At 39.5% G+C, this 18,810-nt stretch overlaps 1 protein-coding gene across 1 annotated transcript in view; it reads left to right on the top strand.

Annotated features, from left to right (window-relative positions):
• Nucleotides 1-18,322, top strand: part of lpar1 (lysophosphatidic acid receptor 1) — a 39,623-nt gene extending 21,301 nt beyond the window's left edge. The window contains exon 3 of the mRNA XM_080047071.1: nucleotides 12,849-18,322. Within this exon, the coding sequence (XP_079903197.1) occupies nucleotides 12,849-13,189 (341 nt within the window). The 3' untranslated portion in view covers nucleotides 13,190-18,322. The remainder of the gene's footprint in view (nucleotides 1-12,848) is intronic.
• Nucleotides 18,323-18,810: the final 488 nt, after the last annotated feature.

Genomic DNA, 18,810 nt, shown 5'->3' with positions numbered 1-18,810 from the left:
AACTTTTTCCGTTGGCGGCCCCTTTGGACAAAAGCCGTAGTATTTTTACGACGCCCGCTGTCGTAAAGCTGTTTTCTAGCTCACGCATGCTTGTGCCGGGCGTGCGAGTGTCAAATGGTTAGGGCGCCGCGCAATATAGTGCATGTCCGTGTGTTGAAAGTGTGAGGGCACCGGACTCTTTTCGGCTCCGTGAGAGTGGTTAGTGACTCTGCATCAACTAATGCCAGTCAGTGCCACACACACCTGATTGCTGCGGGTATACTAACCAATCGCACGGAGCTGAAGGATTCCGTGTCCTCACAGAAAGCGAATGAACGAGAGACAGTAGTTTGTATGGATCACGATGAGGTAATGTGTTTATGTTGTTGTAAATAATGACTATTTCAGATTTCAGATGAATATTGGTCGTCTGATGATGGTGAAGAAAAGTAAACTTTGTTTTAGTAGGCTACCGCTCATTAATTTAGGATTAAAACACTGCATTATATTTCGCTCCCGTGAAATTGTGCATACATTGCTTGGCAACGCCCTCGTCCCGTCCGTTTATCACTCTCCCTTTTAGCTTTTCTTCATTGCATTTTCTTTTTTTTTTCTTTGATGGTTCAGCCCTGTTATCAGTCATTACGACGACAAATAACTTTCTCAAACAAGGCTCCCGCTCCCCTTCCCTCACCTAGAGGGATAGGCTTCTCAAATCGCGTTGCTGAGCTACACTGAAAACTGCAACCAATACCAATATGTGACAATAGAGTCTGCATGTGCAAGCCGAAAATCGGACTGGGTGTGCGACCAGACCAAAAGCAGTAATAAAAACGATATAAAAACGTATTTCTTTGCACTGATGGTCTTGTTTTGTGTTAAAGGTAATTTATGATTATAAGAGGAAACATGAAGCTGTTTAAAATATATTTAAATGTTACTCGTATAGCTGCTTAAAAGTAAAACAATATATATGAAAACGGATTGTGAACACCCATATGAACAAAAAAATTATAATGCTGGGATTGTATAGGGCAAATACATTTGAAGGTTCTACAAGGAACTTTTAAATATGTCTGATGATCATTAATTACATGTAACAGCAAACAAGACCATCAGCGCACAGAACGCTATAGTTTTTCTTAATGCCTTTGTCATTGGTACGCTCACCCTGGAACTACAGTTTAGTAAAAACTAGGGCTGTCAATTTAACGCGTTAATTTCGATTAATTAATCACAGAAAAATTAACGCGATTAAAAAAATTAACGCAGATTAATCGCACTTCTATAATGCCCTTTGACCCAGTGCAAAAGTGGTGCGTAGCTGCACCGAGCTGCACCTGAAGCAGACACAGCCCGCGCGGGTGAAAGGGAGAAAAGTAAAGAGAGAAGCAGGGGGCCGAGGGCTCTATAGACGGTTTAATAAGCATGAAGGTAGGAAGACATCTTACTTTATTCTCCGCAGCCAGTGTCTGTGCATTATTGATTTAGTGGGTGCAACAATGTAGGCTAGGTTCAAAACAGTATCTCTCAATCTTTCTCCCCGTGTCTCAATTTTGTTTGCTAGCTGTCTCGTCGTCCGTGTAAACGTGTGTGTGTGTGTGTGTGTGTGTGTGTGTGTGTGTCTGTGTGTGTGTGCGTGTGTGTGTCTCTCAATATTTTTGCCTATGAGTACGACGATGGTGAATGAATCGGCATAAGCATCTGTGGCAGTGCAGCGCTGTCTGTTGTGGAGACAGAAGTTACGAGACGGAGAGAGAGAGAGAGAGAGAGAGCGAGAGAGAGAGAGAGAGAGAGAGAAACAAACTGTAGTAGGCTATACAGCCGTTTATAAACAGGCATAAAAGTGTCATAAAAGTATGCGATTAATTTAGATTAATTAATCACAGAGCCTGTAATTAATTAGATTATTTGTTTTAATCGCTTGACAGCCCTAGTAAAAACACTACCACTTTTGTCCAAAGGGGGTGCAAGAATTAAAACAAACTGAAAGTTCATCGGAGCACCTTTAATATGTATTTGAGTTACAGGGAACAGTTTAAGAGACTGTTGCAAACCTATCAACGCATCTCGCTATGATTAATCTGTAACCTTATTGTTTGGAATTCCTAAATGAATCACATTTGTTTCTTTTTATTCATTCCAGACCCTTATTGGGAAAGTCTTCTTAGCAAATGGTGTGATGTGTTTTGCTTCAATCTGAAGTCCCACTGCCGTTTTCTGAGCGAGATCAAATTTAAGAAGCAAGGACGTTCTGAAATATAAACCAGTTTTTTTTTTTGCACTAATAGAAGGGAGGTATAGGCGGCCATTGATTCAATTGGATTAGCAGTAAAATCACCTAGCGAAATCTCTTGGACACAGTAATCTGTATCTCATTTGGAAGATGAAATTCCCACATCCTGTTTTCACTTTACACCGGCCAAAGTGAAAACGTCATTCGGTCTCCGAGCGGGGTTAAAGTTGCCATTGAGTTGTGGGTTTTGATTATGTTTCGACTTCTTAGGGGGAAGATGATGATGAGAAAGTAAACCCCACAGCAATTCCCCTGTTCGCTCTCTCACCATCTGCTGACCAGATGACAATAATGACTGCTCCCCTGCTGCCTGCTTGTCCTTTCCACTCTCAAACCACGCCATGGGTGATTTCTTCTGGGAAGCACTGGATGGTCAAACACCTTTTCATCCATGCATACACACAGGCACGGACTACTGTACATGGACAGTACACACATAGACCCCTCTAAAAAAACCCAGGCTAAATACAGAACAGTGGGACACGACACTGGCACCTTTCACATAAACTCTGGTTATCTACTTAGTCAAATGGTGGGAAAGCAAAACCAGAATCTGGTTTGGATTTGGTTTGGTTTGTTTCACAAAAACAATAGAGATATAAAAGGTCTGCTGGAAACACACGCACACACACACACGCACGCACGCACGCACACACACACACACACACACACACACACACACACACACACACACACACACACACACACACACACACACACACACACACACACACACACACACACACACACACACACACACACACACACACACACACACACACACACACACACACACACACACACACACACACACACAACACACACACAAACAAAAGCAGAATTAATGTATGCCTCAATGGTACACTGCTAGTGTTTTACCACTAGCAGTGCTCTCGAGCAAAGTTTTAGAAATAGGTCCCCGTTTTATGTGTTCCCCTGATTGCATATGAACAAGTACGTACACACGAGCATGCAAGTGACGCGATGCATATTCCCAGATTATCCCAATGAACTGCGAAGGGAATTAAAGCACCAAGAAAAAGCAACAACGGTCCAACAAAGGCAGGAAGGAAGAACACGTAAACATAGATGTAAACAATGCAGGTTTTCTAAATATTAAAAAAAAAAGTTTTTGCTTTTGTTTGAGGAAGGAAATGCATGTTTGTTAGAACTCAAGAATACACAAAGTTTATTTTAGTCAGAAACACTGAATGTTTTTCTTTAAAAGTTTTTGTACCAGAGAAAATCCACACGGCACCTTAAAAAAACAATAGGTTCATAAGAAACAAGCACATGGAATTGAGTTTATCTAGGTATAAGTCATCATGGCATACAGTATATTAATTTTATGCAACTGTACTGACACTGTACTTTGACAAAAATAAAAATACATCCCATATGTCGGGAAACCATTACCACTAGTGCCACAACGATAGGCCAATATTTCCATTCAATTTCAGCCTATTGCAGATACATCAGTGTATATCTATTTAGTCAAATTAAATTTCAAGTTAAGGTTTGACATATAGAAACAGTGCCACGAGGCCGCAGGTTTTTTTTTTTATGTAATGTGTTATATTTAAAATCTGCCAATATGTGATCAACATCTTTTTAGACTCCGCAATATCCATGTCGACATAAACAATTCATGCATCCATATACTGTAACTACCAAACATAAAACTAATCACTGAACTAATTCAATTCCCAGGATAAGTGAATTTAGCCTACTGCTCTGTTTCAAAAAGCAGACAGTATTCCTAGTCTGTTTGGTTGGGAACTCTGGTGCTTCTGCTGCTGCAAAAGCATGCTTGAATGACACAGACAGAGATTCTCCCCATCACTCTTCAATGAGTCAACAGCGCCTTCAAATTAACCATGACCCCTTGTGTCTGTGTGTCAGGTGCGGGCTCTTCTGTGAATGATTAGATTATCTTAAAAGCCCATATGCGGTCTCATCGTCAGACAGTGTGGAGCGCCAAGACATACCACGGCCCGAACACATGCACACAGATGCCGTTGCACTGACTTACATGTGTTTCAAAATCATAATGTATAACCAATCAATGTTCAACCCCACAACTCACTGATTTTCCCAGTGCCATTGCAATGCATGTGACAAATCTGAGCTAATTTACCCTTTAATCCGCTGCCATTTTGGAAACATGACTGGTGTGCAGCTCGCAATGTCACCTGTTTGATATATGTGTTTTGAGTGTGTGTGTGTGTGCGTTTGTGTGTGAAGCGCTCAATGCAAGAAATTATTGTTCAAAGTGCACCTTTTGTAATCACTCACAACATTGGCATCTGTCCTTGATGAATCTTGTCTCAGCAGAGTTAAAATCATATTTAATCCATAACATAACTTTACAGTATAAAAAAAAGAAAATATCAGTACCTGGCAAGGGGGTGACATACCACTGCAGCTATATATTACAGTCCGCAGGGCACAGCAGAAAAACCTTCATTAGAGCCATTTTAAAGACCCCGCTGTATACTTCCAGTCAAAAGCCCTGTTTCTGTAACCATTAGATCAGCATGACACCATCGTCCAAACCCCATCACTGTGTTCACCGCAAGCCCTGTTCATCAATAATTGTAAACACTCAGCGACTAAATGTGAACACTTATCTAATCTCCCAGTGAGTGTGTGTGGAAAGCACTGATGTGGGGAAAGAGGGGAGAGGAAAATAGAAATCCCCTCCGCAGACGAACGGGAAAGCCAATCGGGCCCATTTGAGAAATATATTTAATGGTTTTCAGCCCCGCCGACTTGTTTCATTTCATTTCCTTTATTTAACCTCGAAAGATCAATTGAGGGGTGACCCTCTTTTACAATGACGTCGAGTTTGTACATATACACAATATACAATGAGAATACATAACAAGTTTACACACACACACACACACACACACAGACAACAACAATTTAAAACATTCAGATCAATTGAATGAGAGACATAATAGCCTAATTAAAACAGTTACAAGTGTAGAGGGGCTGATTCAAAATAATAATTTTAAATTGGTTAACAGTTATGAGTGTATTTATTTTAATTGTATGTTGTAGGCTGTTCCAGGAGTCAGGGGCACTATGGCTAAAAGCGGATTTACCAAGCTCAGACCGGGCATAGGGGACATATAACATGAGCATGTCAGTTGAGCGGGTTTGATAAAGCCCATCTGAAATAAGCAGCATTTCTGTCAAATATAGTGGTAGCTTTCCAGTCAGAGCTTTATATATAAAAATATGCCAATGTGCATCACGTCTCTCCTTAAGGGAGGACCACCCAACCTTTTCATATAAAACACAATGGTGTGTATCATAAGCATCTCCTGTAATGAATCTCAAAGCAGAGTGAAATACAGAGTCTAGGAGTTTAAGGCATGAACGAGATGCATGCCGATAAACCACATCACCGTAATCAAGGACAGACATAAAAACTGCCTCAATAATCCTTTTCCTACTGAACAACGGGAAGGTGGCTTTATTCCTATAAAAATAGCCAATCTTTTGTCGGAGACGACAGACAAGATTTTTTATGTGAAATGTAAAAGAGAGTTTTTCATCTATCCAGATGCCAAGATATTTATATTCAGTGACTCTTTCAATATGAGATCCATTATTTGTGTGAATAATAAGATCATTAAAATGTGTAATTCTTGCTCTGGAAAAGCACATATATTTTGTTTTTTCTATATTAAGGACAAGCCTGAGATCCACTAGACAGTTCTGCAGGGTGTTAAAAGAGCTCTGTAGGTTCTGAACAGATTGTTGCACTGAATCAGAAATGCAATACAGTACAGTGTCGTCAGCATACAAATGGGCATGGCAGTTTTGTAGTGATGAAACAATGTTATTGATGTAAATTGTGAATAGGACTGGACCTAAAATTGAGCCCTGCGGAACACCATTTGTAACTGTTAAAAACTCAGTTTGGTAGCTTCCCAGCTTAACTGACTGCTGTCTATCAGAGAGATAGTCCCTAAACCAGCTACATGTAGAATAATCAAAACCAATTTCATGCAGCCTCTCTAAAAGCAAATGGTGATCTAAAGTATCAAAAGCTTTTGACAGATCAACAAAAAGTGCTGCACAGTGCATTTTTTTATCGATAGCTGTAACAATGTTGTCTAAGACCAAAGTGACAGCAGATATAGTACTGTGGCCTGCCCTAAAACCAGATTGAAATGGACTCAAAATGGAAGCACTGGATAAAAAGGATTTCAACTGAGTATTAATGACTGATTCTAGAATTTTTGCCAGGCATGGGAGTTTGGAAATTGGCCTGTAATTGTTAAGATCACTTTTGTCACCCCCTTTATGTAATGGAATGACGTGAGCTTTTTTCCAGACTTTAGGAACAATACCAGAAGAGATGGAAAGATTAAAAATATGGGTTATTTGTTTTGATATGATAAGTGCAGAGAGATTTATTGAAAATGGGTCCAAATTGTCCTCTCCCATGTACTTCCTGGGGTTGATGGCAAGAAGCGCATCTACAACAATACTTGTTGGGACTTGAACAAGGCTGAAAAGAGGAGTTTTAGAGACAGGTGGTATGCTATTTTTATTTCTCGTGGTGGTAGGCGTAGAAGGCGTAGATACTCCATTGTGAAAGAGTTTACCAGCAGCTATAAAGTGTTTATTGAAAGCTAAACCAATTTCTTTCTGATCATTTAAAATATGATCATTTATTTTTAACTGACTGGGAACAGTGCTAGAATTGTTTTTGTTATAATTCACAGCCTTCCAAAATAGTGCAGGGTTGGAGTAGCAGTTTGAAATTAGTTCGAGGTAGTAGTCTGATTTAGCTTTCCTAACCATGGATATGCACCTATTTCTGATTTGTCTGAAAGCAGTCCACTTGGAGTTTTCACCAGAGCGTCTAGCTAGGGACCATGCTTTATTTCTCTCTGCAAATATATCGGACAATTCATTTGTGAACCAGGGGTTTGATCTATTTTTTACTCTGTGCTTTTTAAGGGGTGCATGCTTGTTCAAAATGGAGGAGAAAGTATTGGTGAAAAATTCTAAGGCCAATTCCACATCAGATATTTCACTTGTGAGATGAATGTCACTTTGATAGAGTTCATTTAAAAATGCTTGCTCGTTAAAACCTGCTCGTTTCATGGGGGATCATGGACACAACCACATAATGATGGTTAGGTTAGGGGAAAGAAGAGTGAGAGACATGCAGGCAGAGGAGGAAGAGAGATAGGCTAAGTGAGAGATGGAGAAAGACGAGAGATAAAAGGGTGGGACAGGAAAAGGATTGGATGCAGATAGAGGGATTCATTGGAAGCAAGGGAGTGACACACAAGAGAGTGAGAGCGGTAATTTAATATTGGGTGTTGATTTATTTTGAAGGGGCCTGAGAGTAATAGAACATTAGTGGAAACCATAAGCCGACGTGAAGACGTGAGAAATAATAGCGAGGCATGAAAATCCCCGAATCTGCGGAATCTGAAGCGCTGTAATGAGTAATGAGATACCGCATTGTGAGGGTCAGGGAATAGAAGGTTTTGCAACTATGTTCTTTTTACTTGATATTCCAGAATATTGACATGTAATGAAAACTGTTCATATAAATCAAAACGTTATAGATTTTAGTAGACAAATTACAGATAGGTATTCAGTGTGACATAAGACTTATAATGCAACGCTTGTTTTTAACACTTAAAACAACCTGCACTAGCATTTCTCTGTCAGTTTGGGTTGGATGCTTGGATGAAACAAGTGCGTAACGCAGATATTCATTGTAGGAGACCACACGTCACATTCTGTAACCTAGCAACACTCATTAATCTCATATTCAATAAAATGAGAAGTTCTTTTACGCTAGGTCAAGACTTCATAATGTCAGCCGTGAGAAGGGAAAATTAGCATTGGTTGCACCAAGTGCCAGTTCTGGATGACATCATTTGTCTGTGCCCTCCAAAACTGTTACGAATCATCATTATTAAGGAATATAAATATTATGATGTGACAACGCTCGATTGACTTTCAGTTTGGGAAACATTGTGTTTTGGTTGAGATAGGAGTGCTTCATTAATGTTAGGAAAGTCATCATGGTTACATTAGTCCGAACCATAAGTGTCCACAGTATGGTATATGGAAACCACCAGCTTCCATATGGTGGAAGCTGGTGGTTTAGCTCTAGTTACAAACCCCAATTTGACCACTGCTCATAATGGAAGCGATAATGCACTGTACATCATTTCTATTATGAACATGGCTTTTCAGCAACTCAAAAATATCACAAGCCAAAACAGCTTTCAAAATCAACAAAGACAAAGGAAAAGATCTCTGTGCAAAATGTATCACCACTAATGTAACTTGTACTTGGCCGGATGACTGATGCTTATTGCCGCTCTTGAGCATGTTGCAAATGTCTCTGCAAGTTGTTTTTCAAAGCAAAGACGAATTACTGGAAACTGATGGCAACATGCAATGGAGGCAATCAGAAAAACATGTCATTCCATGTTAATGGACTAAACATGCGAAACCACCGGCCTGATCCTTTAAGCCATTCAACCCTATGTTTCTGTCATTTTTGGATTGCACAGCTCGTGACTGAGTGCAATAGAACAAGCTGCTGCAGACAATGAGTCAGTTCTATTACTGAAAAAAACACCATAAAGATATCCCCTCTGGAGGAAACATGACACGTCAGCCATTAGAGCAAAGCCCTTCCTAACAAACACTTAGTGAAATTAGGAAATAGATCCACGTTTTCCTAATTTGAAGGAGGAGGTTGTGTACAAAAGATCTCAACAATCCTTGCTCATAATGATGTTGTACGAAGCGAAGAGCTCTAATGCTTGAAAGTGAACCTCTGTTTTCTGGTTCATAATGATTATAATGTTGATTGTAAGGCAAAGCGTGCTGCGATGAAACGGGCAGTTCCTCTGAGGGCTTTCTTAGCACCGTCCAACATTTTTTTTTCACATTGTGTTTGAGTGCTCCTCCATCTGTCTTTGTGCCGTGCATAATTACGTGGCGTGAGTATTTGCGTGTGTTTGTGTCTGCACATGTGAGTGTTTATCCGTGTCTACCCTGGCTTTCTCATCTGTGTGGGTACTTGTCGGAGTGCGGAGTTCATTGGTGCAGTCTGGTCCCTATTATTTCCTTATTTTTGTTCCCATAGCCCTCTGTTCTTCTATCTCTTATGAAAGCCCATGTCCGCCAGGAAAAGCAAAAAAAAAAGACAAAGGGGATGAAAGAAAGGAATGATAAAAAAAAATACTCACAGGAAGTGAGAAAAGTAAAGAGGGACACACTTAGTCAAGGTTTTGACTCTCCAGGTCAACATTGGGAGACACAAAGCAAAAAACATGTATTTTTATATCAGGAATATAAGATACATAATATTGGGAAAATTCTATAATGTATAAATAAAAGCTGCATTTACCAACTTTTAATTTTGTCAAATTTACTTATGTCAAATCAGTAGAAAATGTCAAAAGTAAAAGCCAAACAATTAGTTTTGCAAGTCAATATAATGGGATAAGCCATCATTTTGAGCCAAACAGTCAACGTTTTGAATTATTACATGATGATTTTGACCTTTATCATTATTATAAGCATTTTCTATCATTGTGATTTTTGTTTTTTTATGGCAAAAAATGAACCTCCAGGAACATTGAATCCAAACTGTATAGAACTGAACACGCAGTGTTTTAAAAACATCCTTGATTTAGTTTTCTCAGTGATCCACAGGCCTAACTGAAGGTCTTGGTATCAAGCTGTTCTTGTTAACCACTCCATTACGGCAATCATTCTCCCATAGATCCTCAAATATGTGTTATTAACTGGATTCTAAGTGTTTTGATTTACTGAAACATTATCCGCAATATGGCTTTTGAGGAAGCCAAATGACTGTGTAGCTAAAGATAATTCTTCAAAATGAGTCAAACAGGATACTGTTGCTATGAGTAGTGCATAGCAACCGTTCACATTGCTTGCTTCTGTGTTATTCCTAACTATCAAAACCTGGAAAGTGACAAAGTGGCTTTACTTGCATTTCCAGATTTTCCTGGCGTGCATAGGGAGCCATGTTTATTTACTTTTCGCCTCTGGTTTTCCATTTCTTGCTGTCTATTGTACTTGCATGTGACCTTTTCAAATGGTGACAAGGCAACATTGAAACTATTTGTTCCCTCCATAAACAAAAAAGACTTTGCTTTGCCCTCTGTGAACATGGCGTAACGGTAACTCTTCTATATGTGTCCCCTGGTAAACCCAAAACATAGGGGCAATTTTGAGATGAAGGGTGTAACACTATAGCAGCAACCATAGTATATCCCTGGCTTCAGAGAGGAAATGAAAGAATCAGAGGGTGAAACCTCTCAAGTCTTTACACAAAGACTGTTTTCTTCCTCATTTTGATGGGGGGAACCCGGAGAAACATCCTGTAAATAAAAAAAATATAGTTCAAACAGGGTCAATGTTGAAGCAGCCACACAGGTTATTTGACAGAGGGAAATTAACTAGAAGAATGAGAGAGTTCTTTGCTAGTTATTTTGTTTGGTTTGTTGGAAAAAAATATAGGCTGTGGCTACTTCTACTTTCAATGTTTTGACACTATCTAAGCACAATCATAATCTCTGGAGTATTTTCCTTAATTTACTGACTCCTCCTTTTTTTTGAGGGGTGTCCTGTGTCCTGTTTCAGAGGAATATGTTTCACTGAGAGACAAAATACCTCAGATAGTTTCTCTGCTGGGCTGCAAATCGTCGGAGAAATGTATCTTACTGTGGATAGAGTCTGCCTGCATAGCTGGGAAGTGAGGTCAAGCCTCCGCTGCAGCTGCCGCCTGCAAAACACTAACAGATAGCAGGCCTGCCCGTCAATATTCTCCCTGTATACTCTGCCGGCCCCGTTTCTCATCGGGACTTTTTGTTTTTGCTGTCTCAAGAGTGTAATGTCCCGCAGTTGTCTTATAGTTGTGACGAATGGCATCTGCCGACTGAATTCGCAATACTTGAACTTGACATTTATGAGTAACGAGTCAGCGACCCCCCCCCCCCCGACACACACACACACACACACACACACACACACACACACACACACACCCCTCTCCTCAACTGTGCTGCTTACACGCTTCATGTAATCAGAAAAAGGATGATTCCTCTCAACCAAATGAGGTTAGAAGGTTGATGATGTGTGTGTTGAACATGTGGTTGCAAAAAATAGTTCCCGTAGATGTTTCGCAGAAGGGGGGGAGGGATGTTATTGGCACGCTGATTTATCTTTCTTTCCATTGCGTTTCCTATTCTTTTTTTTCTTTTTTTTTCAAGATATTGTTTTACATTCATAGGGGGGAGCAACTGTGTAAAAGTGTGATGAAGGTAAAAGGGAAGTACATAGATGATTTACAATGAGTTCACATGGATTCTATGACTGATTCATGGATCATTCAGAAGACAGCTTCTTTGGTGGTATTCTTATTCTGCTTTATGGGATCCAATACTTGTAAGGTAATGCACAAGTAGAACATATTTGAAAACAATGTACAACAACAGCACTCTGTACTTACAATGTGTTAGTAGATGTGGTTATAGAGGGCATGGCTGTTGTTGCTTAGTGTAGTTCATTGGCTAATATAAAAGTTGTTGCTCTGTAGAGTGATGGTGGTGGGTTATCAAATTGATGGTGATGCGGTGATAAAGTGATAAAGTGTTTCAATACACACTAGAAAACAGCCATGTCCGGACAACAATAATACATTTCTTTGAGCCAAATTTTCGATGCCATTTTGTTTTAATATTTTGAATTGTTTTTGCTACTTTTCATTCAATGGAGGTAAAGGAGGGAGAAGTATATGCCTTTTTAACTTCATATTCGCTTGATAGAAGGTGTGTGACATTATAAAGTCAAAGTGTTATGCTAAGAATGAAAAGGAACAATTCTGATGATGCCATCAGTGCTTACAGTAAGTACAAGTGAATCATTGTTTCTCAAATGCAAGTCATCAAAATACAAGAACGATTACAAAGCAAGTTGTCAATTTTCAAATGTTTATCACGAGTCACAAAACAGCAGGGATCGAGGAAGTCAAGGGCCCAGTACTGCACTGCCAACACCTTGAAAATACAGATTAGAAAAACATTTACCGATTGCATGAAATACAGTATGTTAATAAAGGGACATTTAAGAAATGTCAGGCTCTCGTCACATTTTTGTGGTATTGATAACTGCACACACAGCACAAGTGTTTCAGGCTCATGAAGTAGCCAGTTGAAACAGAGAATTAGAACAGGTTAGAACAGCCTGAGAGTAGCCTGGTCACTATTTACTAAGAGTACAATGAATTTGATTTGAATTCTGAGCTACTTCAACTTATCATTGAACTGCGATAACATTTTCTCCAAAACCAGTCAAACCTGTCACTAACTTCTATATACCTTCATGGGTCAAGGATCAACAACTATAATACGATCTTCAACCAATAACTTACAGAGGCTATGATGTAATGAAATCTTTTCCGCCTTGTCTCATCAGTCTATAGTTATCACTACAACACTTTCAACTGTTTTGTCTGTTCTTCTCTGCTTTGTTTCTTGTTTAGGTGCTTTCATCATCTGCTGGACTCCCGGCCTGGTCATCCTCCTTCTGGACGTCTTCTGTGCCAACTGCAACGTCCTCACCTACGAGAAGTTCTTCCTGCTCCTGGCCGAATTCAACTCGGCCATGAACCCCATCATCTACTCCTACCGCGACAAGGAGATGAGCGCCACCTTCAGGCAGATCCTGTGCTGTCGGCGGCAGGAGAACGTCAACGGGACGGTGGCGGAGGGATCCGACCGCTCGGCGTCGTCCGTCAACCACACGGTGCTGAGCAGCGGGGCGCATCACCACCACCAACAGAACCACCTCACCCAAAAAAAAAACGAACACTCGGTGGTATAAAGTAGGGCCGGAGATCACAGAGAGAGGTTGACTGCTTGAAGGGGGTTGATCTCTTGTGGAGATACTGACTGACAAAAAAAAAAGTTAATGGGACTGTGGACACAAAAAAAGGAAAGTAACGGGATGAATTGAAGAATGAAGATTTGGTTTAGGTGGACTGGTGTTGATGACGGGATCACAATGAAGGAGAATATCGCAACTATGAAGAATTATGACTTTATTGCTGTGCGGAGGAAGAACGAACAGGGGAAGAGTCTGATCTTCGAGGACTGGACTCCGATAGGCTGTTGGTATTTTTTTGTTTATTTGTTTATTATTTCAATTTGTTTAAAATGAGTTGTCATGGACGGCGCTGATATGAACTATTTAAAAGTAATCTGTGAAATGAAGGTAATGCCAGTGTAACCCATCCTCTTTCTACACTCTTTCTCTAAACTTCGTATCACTCTAGTCTTGGGTTTCAGATTTTTCCCTTTGAGCCTAAAGAAACGTCATACTACATGTTTTTTGCTGCCAACAGAACACTACCACATCACATCCGATGAAGGACTCTTCTAAAACGTTGTTGTTTCTTTTTTTTTGTTTATGGTTTTGGCGGGAAGACTTCTAATCTGTGGAAATTCAAACCAACACATCTCATTTGGTGTCCATAACATGTAACTGAATGTGAAAGCAAGTTATATCCAAAAGCTTTAACTTCACAAATGACCTTGTGGAGACCCAAGGCTGTCTGAGTCTGTTCCTAGGGTTTTCCTAAGCTTCAAAGTCAAGACATTATGGGACACCCCGCTAATTCTTATGAAAAAGATCTATCCGACATGTTTAGCCACTCACCAAAAACTTTAAGATTCATCTTTTAGTGACCAAACAACTTCAGGGACTCATGAAGTGTCCAGGGTCTGCTGAAATCCTGAGCTGTGTATTCCCTTTATGGAATTAGAGATAAGTTGTCCAAGGGATCTTACCAAAAAGGGGAGGAGGATGTTTGCAGTTTTTAGAGCGGGCTGTTTGCCACATAGTTATGTGGAGACAAGGTGAAGGTCAGAAGTGTGGAGTGTAAACAGACCTCAGATCATGACAAGAAATGTGCTGAGTGAGGTTTTATCAAGTTTCTCTGTGTCAACAAGGCTGACTTGTAGGAAAAGGGGCAAGTTGAAATTGTCACACAATATACATGAAACCTCAGTAGGTAGAGCCAACGAAGATACAATGCTTCTTCTGAACTAGGACAATTTTTTTATGAAGTAAACTATTACAAGTGTAAGATACAGGCTACTGTGATGCTGAACTTAGGCAACAACCGGGAATTGAACTTGACGCTAACATCAGCATGCTAAAATGCTCACAATCGAAATGATAATGTGCTGATGTCGAGCAGGTTCAATTTACAATATCCAACATCTTGGTAAAGCCTGTGAGCTTTACTAACGCATAACACTAAGTATAACTGAGGCTGATGAGAATGTTATTCATCTTTAGTCATACACCAAAGTGAAGGACACATTTTGACCTGATATTGGCGCCACATGAAATGTCACCAACGATGATAACAAAGTTATTATAATTCATTCTGAGGGGGGCATAAATGTCGTAGTCAATCTAAGAGTTACATTTCAGTCTGGTCAGTGGTGCAAAATCATGTCCCATTTCCCCAGAGCAAACACATCGCTTAGATGTACTTTGCCTTCACGAGCAAATCCATTCATTCCACTGCATTCCATTAGTTTGTGTCCAAACTATAACTGTTACATTTGGTGGTGTGACAAATCCCTACTTACTGTAGCCCAGAATCCGTGGCTCTCCCACTACATTTAACTCAGCCCATGAGATCCATTGGGCTTAGCCTCTGTTACATATTTGCTACAAATCCAAACATTCTAAACCCGATTGTCCATCCCTAAATGGCAAACACTCCAAGCTTAGTACAAAAAATATCTCACTTATAAACCTGAGACTGAATGATATGTGCACATTTGTTTCATATTTGTACATACACAGTGTTATTGTTGGTGTTATTTGAAGTAATACAGTTTTTGTTTTTGCCACTGTGATGGTTGTGGTTATGTTATGACATCCTTCCCATTCCGTCCTCTTTCAGTAATGACTATAGGGTCTCCCAAGTACTACTTAACCATGGTCAATTGGGAAAGAACTAATGCGAATCGATCCTCCATTCATGACCCATGCTGATATTTGCACTGACCACTGAGTTTTCCTTATTATTAGGGCAACAGACAACTCAAGTAGAACAACATTGTTGAAATATGTCAGCCATTTCCTGGTGCTATGATGATGATGATGCATACATCAGCCATCTTGGTACTACATTTCAACTCAACTTTGCTGTCGATACCCAAAAACAAAGAGACAACCCACATTGTGTGTGTTAATAGCTTCCCAATGAATTAAGTTACATATGGTTGGGGGGTGTCATAATGTTGATGTTTACCAAAACAACTTTTTGGAATGTTTTAAAACTGCTACATTTAGCATTTTTCTCTGTCAATTCTTATTCGAAGGTGTACTGACAACCTGACGTATCACAGCTTGCTCCCATGATGATGCTCAAAAGTCTATTAGCAGTTCAGTGTGTTCTTCTTAATGCACTGGCTTCCTGAGAGGTGAGGTACAGTTTAGCCAATGCAGTATTGAATGGTGTCATTTTATTTCCAAGCAGTGCACTCCCTTATTTCTGCTATAAACGTGTGATTGTAAACCAGATTAAATTCAGCATGGTGTCGGTATGACGTGTAGTGTTAAAAATTGCCAGCTGTACGTTTTGTCCTGACTTGAAACACTGTTTGGCCAATTTTATACAGAGACCAAGCTCCTAACAGCTGACAGAAAAGTGAGCAGCCACAGCCAAACAATGCAGTCCAGGAAGCAAGATGTTTGTCAGGGATTTAGGCTGCACTGTTAAAATGAAGTCAGCTGCTATTATTGCCTGGCGAAACCTGCCAGAATTTGGCCCTTTGATGCGGTCATTTTAGTTCTTTTATCCATTAAAAGATCACAGATTATATTTATTTTGTGTTATTTTTTTTGGCTAGCTGAGAGTGAGGCATAGCTTTATAATTGACTTGCCCCATCTACATTCCCCTTATAATGTTTGGCCTTTTAATTGCTATTTTAAAGGTCACATATTATGCTAATTTTCAGGTTCAAAATTGTAATTTGGGTTTCTACTACAAACTGTTTTCATGGTAAATGCCACATTGCTGAATCTCCTCTTGTCTGAAACACTCCGTTTAAGAGCCTAATCTCTTTAAACCCCGCCACCCAAAAAGCCCAGTCTACTCTGATTGTCCCTGAATCTAACTGTTGGATTCAGGGTTATCTGGCGCTGTGCTTATCACAGGTGGAGGTAGAGCTAAATTGGGTTGGTAATGAGGGGCCGTGATTTCTCCCTTCCTGACATCATAAGGGGAGAGAAATGTGACTGGGATTTTCAAAAAGGTGGAGGTTGAGAAAAAAAGGGAGAGTTTTTTTTTTCATACTTTGGGAGTCTGTAGTCACAACGGGACCCATATTAATGATAATAAACCTTGAAAAAGTACATTTTGCATAATAGGTATCCTTTAACCTCAAAATTCGGCAACAATTTTAGGTTTATTTTTGACACAGTTTAATGTTATTCCTGAGGTTTTGCCTTTCAGTTTGTCCAACTTTTACTTCTGTTAATTTCACAGTAGGCTCACACTTCCACTCATTCATTTCATTGACCAGACTTTTTCAATACACAGCTCTGGACCCGATAATCCTTTACAAACTCACTGTAACCATTTTTTTTTCCTAACAAAGTGTTGATTCAGGTTATATAGCAAACCAACTAAACTTTTTGTACGCCTCTGTTTACCAGTGTGTCACTCTTTGTACACCATTGTAAGTATGTATGTGTACAGTATGTATGTATATAAAATATATTATTCAAAGTTAATCACCAAAGGGAAAATGTTGTTTTTGTGTTTGTAAATTTAACAGTGTTATACTCTGTTCAAAATGTACTGTAGGATGTTGTCGTTTTTTTTTTATGTCATGAGCTCTTTTGTATTGTGACCGTAATTAATGAATTCCCTCTTGACACTTTTTACAGTTATTGACTTGTTTGTGACCCAGAACTACATATCTCTGTGTGCAGTGCCTTCCATTCTTCTCCTTTAAAGATTTACTCAACGCTAGCATGTGAAGAAGTTTTTTGTTGGTCCTCTCTGGTTTAAAAGCCTGTTCCACCTCTGACCACACCCACCAGTGATGTCACAATGTCCTAGGGTACACTCATACATCACTGCAGAAAGGTGAGAAGGTCAACCACTGGAGGGCAGCATAAACAAGATGTCCAGGTGGTGTTGACCTACACTTTTAAGTTTGTAATGTTGCAATTGCCTTAAGGTAGAACACAGGTTAACCTCAGTGTTAGAGCAATATTTCATTTTTGAACAACATTTTCACAAGAGAGCTTGATTTTTTGGGTACACTAAAAATACTCTCACCACAACCTCAACATTTTTAAAATAATAATATTCAAAACATTTCGGATAACGTCACTTGATCAAAATAGAAACCGCTGTTCAAAGTTCAAATCATTAGATGTTGTGAGTAATTCAAATTTAAATGTATTATATTGTTATTGTGTGTTTTTGTTTAACAAGGACACAGAAAATAATTCTCAAGAGCAACACGAACCTGTGGCATAAGATGGATGTCAAAATACTATCAATCTGGACACGTCTCAAGACACTATTATGCATTAGGCCACTGTCTATTCATCCCAGCGTTACATGACGCAGTTGGTGTGTGTTGCACTTTGGAAATATTAAAAATCCAAAAAGTGTTTTCTTAGAATTATAACATCTACATTATGAGGTCCAATGATTCATCATATGTTCTTCACAAGTGTAGGTTATGAAACATTTTATTTTTCTTTCACATTGGCACATTGCTTTGAAAGTTTGGGGGGCATTTTTTGCCAGGCCTCTGCTCTAACAAGCCATGTATTAGTAGTGTGTAAGTAATTGTGACAGAGACATAAATGTGATTTCCATACTATCTATACTGTACTGGCCAATTATCAATGAATGTCCAACCAGAGTCATAGTGTTGATATCCAAGCAACAATAAAAACATGAGAAAGGTATTTGTGATTGTGTTGGTGTGATTTTTTAAATGAAATTAAGCTTTTCTGAAGGAAATAAATCAGTAGTAGAGTGTATTTTTCCTTAGAGGGTTTTACTTTGCTTTAAATGTTTAGACTTTCTACTGTTGATCCTCTTGTTATCCAAAGTTTCTATGACCTCCAACAAGCTTACACAGGGTCACAGACAGACCCATACTGATAATGTATGCTTAATGACAGACATGCAGGGTTTTTTTTGGTTGTTGTTGTTTTTTTTGTGGCTAGACTTGATAATCTATAGACCTTGAGGCTGTTTGCACATTTTAGACAGCCTTGACATTTAGCAGAAGCCTGTGTGCAACCATATGCTTATATGTTGAAGGAGGAAAACAGGCTTTTTTTGCCCAGTGCTTGGTTTGCGTGGTTGTGCAGATTTAGAAGTGAAATCCCTTTAATAAATGAGTCCCCCCCACACTTGTATGTCTTCATTGAGGTGGTGTGTCTGGAG

Source organism: Ammodytes marinus (assembly GCF_949987685.1).
Source record: "Ammodytes marinus genome assembly, chromosome: 18".
NCBI classification, from domain to species: Eukaryota; Metazoa; Chordata; class Actinopteri; order Uranoscopiformes; family Ammodytidae; genus Ammodytes; species Ammodytes marinus.
Note: the sequence above shows the minus strand (reverse complement) of the source record. Positions and strands in the feature narration are given on the sequence as shown.